The sequence below is a fragment of the Cebus imitator genome, unplaced genomic scaffold (assembly GCF_001604975.1).
Source record: "Cebus imitator isolate Cc_AM_T3 unplaced genomic scaffold, Cebus_imitator-1.0 Scaffold148, whole genome shotgun sequence".
In the NCBI taxonomy this organism is placed as follows: Eukaryota; Metazoa; Chordata; class Mammalia; order Primates; family Cebidae; genus Cebus; species Cebus imitator.
Window position 1 is genome coordinate 813,323 of NW_016107463.1, and position 9,965 is coordinate 823,287.

Genomic DNA, 9,965 nt, shown 5'->3' on the forward strand with positions numbered 1-9,965 from the left:
TCTTGTTCTGTTGCCCAGGCTGGAGTGCAGTGGTACAGTCACAGCCCGCTGCAGCCTCCTCCTACCCAGATCAGTTAGCCCTTCAGCCTCAGCCTCCCAAGTAGCTGGGACTACAGGCGCGTGCCATGCTAGCATGTCTGTCTAATTTTGTTTTTTGTTGTTGTTGTTGTTGTTGTTGTTGTTGTTGATGTTATTGTTGTCATTTTTTTTGTAGAGACAAGGTTTTGCCGTGTTACCAGGCTGGTCTCAAACTCCTGGGCTCAAGCAAGTGATCCTCCTGCCTCAACCTCCCAGAGTGCTGGGATTACAGGCGTGAGCCACCATGCTTGGCCCTGGTTGTCTTCCTTTCATATTTCATGTTTTCGTTTTCAAACATTTGAGTTTTGCAAGCTTATTTTGAGTAAGAGGAGTTTGTTTTTGTTTTCTCTCCTGAAGCCCAGTGTAGCCCAACAGGGAGCCAGCTCTTATCCCTGCCTCATAAACAGCATGTTAGTCTAAATTTCTCTTTTTTATATTTTACTCTCACTTGTATATTTTTGAAGGGAAAGGGAGGATCAAAGTGTGTGCCCCCTATACCATCTTGGTTTTCCCAAAATCCATTCTATGATGTCATAAATATATGAACTAGGAAATGAAACTCAAGGGTTTTCCTAGGAAGAAGTTCAGTCTTTCTCTTTAAATAGAGAAGGGCTGTTGAATCATTTGTCACATTGCTTCTCTTTTGACTTTATAAGACTAGATAGTCTGTAGGGAGAGAAACAGATTTCTTAAACCAGGGCCATTGAGGTTTATTTGATAAAATGTTTGTGATATGTTTAAAAGTTTCCTGAGGTACTCACGTGATGATTGTTACTAGTGTAATTGGTGCATAGGGATGGGTGACCCTGCAAAGAGGGGCACAGCAAACTGTATTTCAGGTGCAGGTGGACCTTACCTTTAGGCAAATACTTGAAATTTTGGCAGGGGGAATCAAGTTTTCCTGTGAGTTTTTTGTTTTTGGCTTTTCATAGACATCTATGTGAAGTCTCTGCTTTAGAATCTATAAAACAATAGCTTCAAAAAAAAAAAAAACAATGGCTTCAGAGGCTAGGTGCAGCGTTGGGAGGCCAAGGCGGGAGGACGACTTAAGATCAAGAGTTTGAGACCAGCCTGGCTAACAGGGCGAAACCCCATCTCTACTAAAAATGCAAAAATTAGCCAGGCATGGTGGCAGGGGCCTATAATCCCAGCTATTTGGGAAGCTGAGGGAAGAGAATCACTTGAACCTGGAAGGCAGAGGTTGCAGTGAGCTGAGATTGCAGCACTGCATGACACAGTGAGACTCCATCTCAAAACAAAAAAACTATGGCTTCAGAGATTCACTTAAATTATCATTTATATACCAGGAGAGGTATGGCTCACGCCTGTAATCCCAGCACTCTGGAAGGCTAAGGTGGGCAGATCACTTGAGGACAGGATTTTGAGACCAGCCTAGGCAACATGGCAAAACCCTGTTTTTATAAAAAAGAATTCACTGGGTGTTGTGATACACACCTGTAGTCTCCGCTACTTGGCAAGCTGGAGGCAGGGGGATTGCTTGAGCTTGGGAGGTTGAGGCTGCATTGAGCCATGATAGCACCACTGCACTCCAGCCTGGGCAATCAAGTGAGGCCTATCTCCAAAAGTTTTTTTGTTCTGTTTCGTTTTGTTTTAGGCAGGCTCTCACTTTGTCATCTATGTTGGAGTACAGGGGTGGCATCACAGCTCACTGAAGTCTTGACCTCCCAGGCATAAGGGATCCTCCCACCTCAGCCTTCCAAGTAGCTGGCAGTATAGGCATGTGCCACCACACCTGACTAATTGTTGTATTTTTAGTAGAGATGGGGTTTCGCCCTGTTGGCCAGGCTGGTCACTTGAGTTTAGGAGTTAAGTTACCTGGACAACACAGCAAGACTCCAGAACTCAAGTGGTCCTCCAGCCTCAGCCTCCCAAAGTGCTGGGATACAGGTGTGAGCCACTGTGCTGGACGAATTTTTTTAAAGAAGGAAAAATAAAATGAATTCAGTCCTTCATTTAAAAATAAAAAATAAAAAATAAACTTTAAAGGAAATGTGGGCTAAGTTATTTTCCTGAGACACTATAAAATTTAGGAAGAAAAATAATCACAATAAAATGTTTGGGGACTATTTTTGGTATTTTACATTATTGTAGAAATTTATAAATGTGTCAGATTTTGACCAGGCACAGTGGCTCACACCTGTAATCCAAGCACTTTTGGAAGGCCAAGGTGGGTGGACCACCTGAAGTCAGGAGTTCGAGATCAGCCTATCCAACATGGTGAAACTCTAAAAGAGTTTTTTAAAATGTTTTTAAGTCAGATTTTAAAAAATATTCTTATGGCTGGGTGCAAGTGTCTCATTCCTGCCTGTTAGCCCAACACTTTGAGAGGCCAAGGCCGGCAGATCACTTGAGCTCAGGAGTTAAGTTGCCTTGGCAACACAGCAAGAGTCCATCTCTACAAAAAAAAATATGTACAGGGCATGGTGGTGAGCACCTGTAGCTACTTGAAGGGGTTGAGGCAGGAGGATCATTTGAGCCTGGCAGGTCACAGCTGCAGCAAGCCATGTTTGTATCACTGCAGTCCAGGCAGGGTGACAAAGCAAGACACTGTCTCCAATAAGAAAGAAATACTCTTGGTCATAGCTATGATTTCTTTATACCAAATATATTTGTGAATGCCAATCACAATGGGTTTGCCCCTAGGGTAATACAGTTTGATCACTTCCAAGAGTAAGTAGTACTACTATATAGCAGAGGAGGTGTCCTTAAAAAGTATGGCAAAATGCATATTGAGAAAATAGTATGTTGGCCAGACACAGGAGGCTCACACCTGTAATCTCAGCACTTTGGGAGTCCGAGGTGGGTCACCTGAGGTCAGGAGATCGAGACCAGCCTGGCCAACATGGTGAAACCACGCCTCTACCAAAAATAAAAAAATTAGCTGAGCTTGGTGGCACATGCCTGTGGTCCTAGGTACTTAGGAGGCTGAGGTGGGAGGATCACCTGAGCCTGGGAGGTGAAGGATACAGTGAGCCAAGATTGTGCCACCGCACTCCAACCTGGGTGACAGAATGAGACCCAGTCTCAAAAGAAAAGGGAAAAACAGAAGGCAGTAAAGAAGCCAGCCAAAACCAAGATGGCAATGAAAGTGACCTCTGGTAGTCCTCACTGCTCATTAAAACTTTTTTTTTTTTTTTCCAAGAGGGAGTCTCACTCTGTCACCCAGCTGGAGTGCAGTGGCACAATCTCAGCTCACAGCAACCTCCGCCTCCCTCCCAGGTTCAAACAATTCTCCTGCCTCAGCCTCCTTTGTAGCTGGGATTGCAGGCACACGCCACCATACCTAGCTAATTTTTGTAATTTTAGTAGAGACAGGGTTTCACCATGTTGGCCAGCATGGTCTTAATCTCCTGACCTCGTGACCCGCCCACCTCGGCCTTCCAAAGTGCTGGGATTACAGGAGCACGCCACTATGCCCAGCTAATTTTTGTATTTTTAGTAGAGACGGGGTTTCACCTTGTTGGCAAGGATGGTCTCGATCTCTTGACCTTGTGATCTGCCTGCCTTGGCCTCCCGAAGTGCTGAGATTACAGGCATGAGCCACCACAGTGGGCTTAAAACTTTTTTTAAAAAAATATGAAAAGAGGCCAGGCACGGAGCTACTTGGGAAACTGAGGCAGGAGAATTGCCTGAACCCAGGAGGCAGAGGTTGCAGTGTGCCGAGATCATACCACTGGACTCCAGCCAGCAACAGAGCAAGACTCCATCTCAAAAACAAACAAAAAACCTGAAAGTTCCACGTCCTAGGAAATTCCTCAGGCCCAGACAAACAAAGTCGGTCAAAATAAAAATTAAGGCCAGGGGCGGTGGCTCACACCTACAATCCCAACACTTTGGAAGGCCGATTCGGGAGGATCCATGAGGTCAGGAGTTCGAGACCAGCCTGACCAACATAGTGAAACCCTGTCTCTACTAAAAATACAAAAATGAGCCGGGCATGGTAGCGTGTACCTTTAATTCCAGCTACTCAGGAGGCTGATGCACAAGAATCACTTGAACCTGGGAGATAGAGGTTGCAGTGAGCCAAGATCGCGCCACTGCACTCCAGCCTGGGGGACAGAGCAAAACTGTCTCAAAAAAAATAATAAATAAAATTTTTTTTTTAATTGTGATTATTTCCCAAAACTTGGCCAAGCACAGTGTGACACCTGTAATCCCAGCACTTTGGGAGACCAAGGCAGGTGGATCGCCTCAGGTCAGGAATTCAAGACCAACCTGACCTACATGGAGAAACCCTATCTCTACTAAAAATACAAAAATTGACCGGACATGATAACACATGCCTGTAATCTCAGCATGGGAGGCCAAGGCAGGTGGATCACCTGAGGTCAGGAGTTCGAGACCAGCCTGGCCAACATAGTGAAACTCCGTCTCTACTGAAAATATAAAAAATTAGCTGGGCATAGTGGCGCGAGTCTATAAGCCCAGCTACTCGGGAGTTGGAGGTTGCAGTGGGTTGAAATCACACCATTGCACTCCAACTTGGGCAAAACTCCGTCTCCAAAACAAAGAAAGTATTTTTTTTACAATAGAAAGTAGTATGTTATGTTGCCCAACTCTCCCTCCAGTCTGAAATTTTAGACATAGGAGCATCATAATAAACAAGGCAGATCTGCCTCTTTTCTGCTTTATACTGGTCAGACTACGTTGTGAGTCTCAAGGTCACAATGTAGTCTAGTCCAATCACACTGTAAGAACAGAGAGCATTAGCTGGGCATGGTGGCGCGTGCCTGTAATCCCAGCTACTCAGGAGGCTGAGGCAGGAGAATTGCCTGAACCCAGCAGGCAGAGGTTGCGGTGAGCCGAGATCACGCCATTGCACTCCAGCCTGGGTAACAAGAGCAAAACTCCGTCTCAAAAAAAAAAAAAAAAAAGAACAGAGAGCAAGAGCAAGTAGAAGAAAGCAGCCAGTGGTGAGGATACTTGAAATAACCATCTGAGCAACTACAGAGAGAACCCCGGGGGGACAGGGGCAAGCCAGGAGGGATGTTCTAACCACTTCATTCTTTCATTCAGCTGTCCTTTGAAGGTAACTAACAGCTTTCCAGTTGTTGTTACATAATCTTCATTTTTTGTTTCTAATTGTCTTAGTTGGGTTTAAGCTACAAGAAAACTCTTGTTTGGAACTAACAAAAACTCTCTCACTCAAGGTGCAATTTGAGTATTAAGAAAAAAAAAAACCTCTCACATTAGGCTGAACTGTGGAACTACTTCGACAGGAGTGGGTAATGTACCATCTTCTGGCCAGATCACACATTTACATGACTCTAATGACAGTCTTGTATTGTCTTTAATTGACAACAGGAAGAGCTGAAGAGAGACCTGAAAATTAAGAAAGAAAAAGACCTGATGCAGGTGGCTCAAGCCACAGCAGTACCTGCACCCTGCCCCCCAGTGACGGCAGCTCCTCCAGCCCCTCCAGCCCCTCCACCTTCACCTCCCCCTCCACCTGCTGTGCAACAAGCAGGCCTCCTATCCACGCCCACCTTACCTGCTGCTTCCCAGAAGAGGAAGCGGGAAGAGGAAAAAGACTCAAGCTCAAAGTCCAAGAAGAAGAAAATGATCTCTACTACCTCAAAGGAAACTAAGAAGGACACAAAGCTTTACTGTATCTGTAAAACGCCTTATGATGAATCTAAGTGAGTAGATCTTTTTGAGCTCTAGTTTTTTGTCTTGAAAGTTTAGCCGTGAAATTGACAGTTTTGAAGACAATGAATATTTTGGGAGTGATATAAATGAAAATATTAAATTTAAGAGTAATGTTTCATCCGTGGTCTTGCATGTGATATTCTTACCCTTGACGCTAGTAAAGTAAAATTTGCTATTTCACGTGTTTGTGATTGTCCTTTGTTATATTCTTTTCTGTCAAAAACAAGCTTTCTGTTGCTCCTTTGTTTTCCCCTCTTCCCTCTGAATTAACTCCAAATCTATAAGTAATTGATGTCTGGAGAAGGAGGTGTCATACTGTTTCCCAGAATGGAGAGCATCCTTTCTGGGATCTGTTAAAAGTCCTGTGAATATATGAAATCCTGGAAACTATTTGGACCTGAATGGGCTGAGGTTTTGAACCTGAATGGTTCGGTTTCTTAATTGTTTTGTTTTAAGTAGTTCTGTTTTTTATATTAAAATACTGCAACTCAATATTTTTGTCAAAGTTTCCACTTTCTTATCAGAGACAAAAGCCAGAAAAATGCAAGACGTGTTCCTTTTCCCCATTCCTCAAGCATAACGCCCAACAATTTGGCAGCTGGAAGCTGTTTTTGACAGTTGTGACTTGTATTTGGTGATATAAACAAGGCTATAGAGGCACTAAAACATAAATGTAGTTTCATTTTTTTGGTCATTACTATCATTTTACAAAACATTTAACTTCTACTTTGAACATTAAAATATAGGCCAGCTTTTTAAAACCACAATTAACCACTATATTTTTTACAGCACCAAAAAGTTTGATTGTGCTTTAAAAAATAATCATTTAGAATCAATTAATTAGAATTAGGAATGCTTAATACCTACCTTAAGTGGATACCTGATTGATTCCTAAAATAAAATTCTGGTCTCTTCAATGATGTTCAAGTTGCAACATTAAAGCTGCTTTGGTGGTGCTATCTAAATGATAATCTGTTTGCAAATGCCGAATGAAAACTTTGTTGGTAGATTGAGCTGTGTGTTGAATTAAACACAAATCACTTTAGGCATCTTTAGTTTTCATTATCTTACCTCATTGGAAATTACACATAATGTAAACAGTAGAACCCTGTTCAGTGATTTTTTTCCTTAATTTAATACAAGTGTGCCTCACTTTAAGCAAAATATACTAATTGATTTTGATTTCTCAAAGAGGAGTTTGCTTATTTTTCTTTTTCAGTTGAAAAGATTTCCTTACACAATTTCTTTAAATAACAAGGGTTCTTTGGCCTGTTTAGAGTATCAGATCACAGAAATTCATTTCACACACTTCTTTGAAATGCCTGCATTGCATAAAATGAGGCACACATGTACATGTGCCCACTGCATCGTGATCGCCTCATTATTTTGTGGTTATTTTATGTTTTTCATTTTGTCATTATTAACATTTTAGTATGCCAGGTTCATTCACTCCCGGTTTTAGTTGAGATGAGTTAGTGTTTTCAAGGAGTAGTTCATAATCTCTCGTCCCAAACTAGGCTGGTTTGGGAATCCAGTGAGAGAGAGTGACTAAAAATGGAAATTCAAGTCCTGAACATCCTTCCAGAACACAGCCTATCACCCAGTGGAGATAACACACAAAGTACCTCAGAGGACCCCCACCTGTGGCAGTGAAAATCATGTGAGAGTCATAGTTCAAAAGAAAAAAGTGCTGGGCACCATGGCTCATACCTGTAATGTAAGCACTTTGGGAGGCCAAGGCAGAGGATCACCTGAGCCCCGGTGTTTGAGACCAGTCTGGGCAACATAAAGAGGCCCTGTTCTCTACAAAAAATTGGCTGGGTACAGTGGCTCATGCCTGTAATCCCAGCACTGTGGGAGGCTGAAGTGGACGGATCACCTGAGGTCAGGAGTTCAAGACCAGCCTGGCCAACATGGTGAAATCCTGTCTCTACTAAAAATACAAAAATTAGCCAGGTGTGGTGGCACACACCTGTAATCCCAGCTACTCGGGAGGCCAAGGCAGGAGAATCGCTTGAACCCAAGAGACAGAGGTTACAGTGAGCTGAGATTTCGACACTGCACTCCAGCCTAGGAGACAGCCAGGCTCCATCAAAAAAAAAAAAAAAGCTGGGCCTGGTGGTGCACACCTATAGTCCCAGCTACTCGGGAGGCTGAGGTGGGAGGATCACATGAGCCTGGGAGGTCCAGGCTTCATGGGGCCGTGATCCTGACCCTGCTCTACAGCCTGGGCTCTACAGCAAGACACTGTCTCAAAAATAAAAAAGTTAGTGGTAACAGGATAAACTACATAACCATATATTATTCCTTCACATTCATGAAGCAGGTCAATTTGAAGCTTGAGGACGACTTCCATTCCTCTAGGTGAATCTACCAAGAAATGCCTTGGTAGAACTAACAGTACCAATGGTATCAGCAAGGCCAGTCTGCTTCCCTGTGATTCATGGTAATTCTCACTATGACTTTGACATGGTGTTCCTGCACAGCGCCTATCAACACTTGTACACACACTGTATAAGCATATGTTACATTTACTTTTCCTTTTGTCATCAGAGGTCTTTTATTACAGAGGCCACTCTGCACTCCACAATTACACACTTATACAGCTCCATCTTACCAAACACTGTAGAACCTCACAGGTTTTAGATAACTATACTGGCATTGTTCTCCACACCGGGTCCCTGGTGTTGAATTGAAACAGCTCCTTCCAAGTTCCTTGCCCATTAATTAGCCAGGCCACTGTCCATATTGTCACAGACATTGTATTAACTGAAAAACTGGCCCATGCCATAATCCATTATGAGAGATTTTTTTAATTAGATTAAATTCCATTGTTTATTCAGCAAATCTGGTAGAGATTGAATTGCTATATGTAACTTTCTTAGTTCTCTTCTTCATATCATATTTTGACCATTTATCTTCTACACCTGGCTGACCTGCATGTTCTTGTAGTGTAACTTCTACTTGGTGTTTGCGCTTTGCTTTGTTTTCAAATTTAAATTGTGAGATACATTTTCAAACCTATCTAAGAAATAGCCCTGATATTGAAATGGCTTCTGTGGAATAGGTTTGACAGATGTAAGTCTTTGATTCTTTGGCTTTGGTTTTTGTGCCTGTTACAGTTTTACACACATTCATTCAGAGGAAGACATTACCATCAGTGTGTTGTTTCTTTTTTCAAATTCTAGTATGTTTTTAAAGACCCATATTTCACTAAGCAGTGTACTTGTTGAAACTGATGTGAGTGACTTTATGTTTCCACACATGATAGAGCGTCAGCTACTGGAGTTTGCCAGGGGTAGAATGGTTGGATTCAGGAATGTTTAGCTGACTCATTGCAGGAAGTTATCCTGTAAAAAAAGTGAATCAAGGCAGGGAAGACAGATTTAAGTACCATGCAGCTCAAAATGACAATTACATTGTCATTTTCATTGTGAATACTTTTAGGTTCTATATTGGCTGTGATCTTTGTACTAACTGGTATCATGGAGAATGTGTTGGCATCACAGAAAAGGAGGCTAAGAAAATGGATGTGTACATCTGTAATGATTGTAAACGGGCACAAGAGGGCAGCAGTGAGGAATTGTACTGTATCTGCAGAACACCTTATGATGAGTCACAGTGAGTTCCGATAAGGACATCATATTTAATAATTTAGGAAGCCAAATTGCTCTGACTGGTTACTTATTTATTTTAAAATAAAAAGCAGATTTTTTTTCTACATTGATTATACACTTACATTACAAATTCCTTTTCAATTTTTTTTTCTCTTTTTCCCTCTTTACCTACCCTTCAAAATTTATCTTGCTTCATAGTGAATGTTTGAGACACGTTGGGGAAATGTGGTTTAATGGTAGATTTGATTCTTCAATATGTAACATAGAAATTAATGAGATTAAAATAGCCTGACTTGTTTGGACTTTATCCGTGTTTGAAATGGTGCTTTATTGCAGGTTAGAAAAAAACTAATTTGGGTACAAGCTCTGAGACTGTTATTGGCTTGTAGGAATTTGAACTCCCATACAATACAGTACTAGTGGAAAGATTTTTGGCTTTGTTTTCAGCTTTAAAATCAATTAAATGTTTTATATTTATTTTTAAATTGGTTCTCCAATATTACACAGTGTTCTTACAAATTTTTTTACTGCTTGTTCTTAACATCAAAAATACTAAATTAATGTACTGGAATGTCAATCTTGAAAGTATTAAAATCGTAA

The 9,965-nt window shown here is 41.8% G+C and overlaps 1 protein-coding gene across 1 annotated transcript in view; it reads left to right on the top strand.

Moving 5' to 3' along the window:
• BPTF (bromodomain PHD finger transcription factor) overlaps window positions 1–9,672 on the top strand; it is a 137,107-nt gene extending 127,435 nt beyond the window's left edge. Inside the window, exons 27-28 of the mRNA XM_017542842.2 lie at window positions 5,404–5,738; window positions 9,196–9,672. Coding sequence (XP_017398331.1) covers window positions 5,404–5,738; window positions 9,196–9,373 — 513 coding nt within the window. The 3' untranslated portion in view covers window positions 9,374–9,672. The remainder of the gene's footprint in view (window positions 1–5,403; window positions 5,739–9,195) is intronic.
• Window positions 9,673–9,965: the final 293 nt, after the last annotated feature.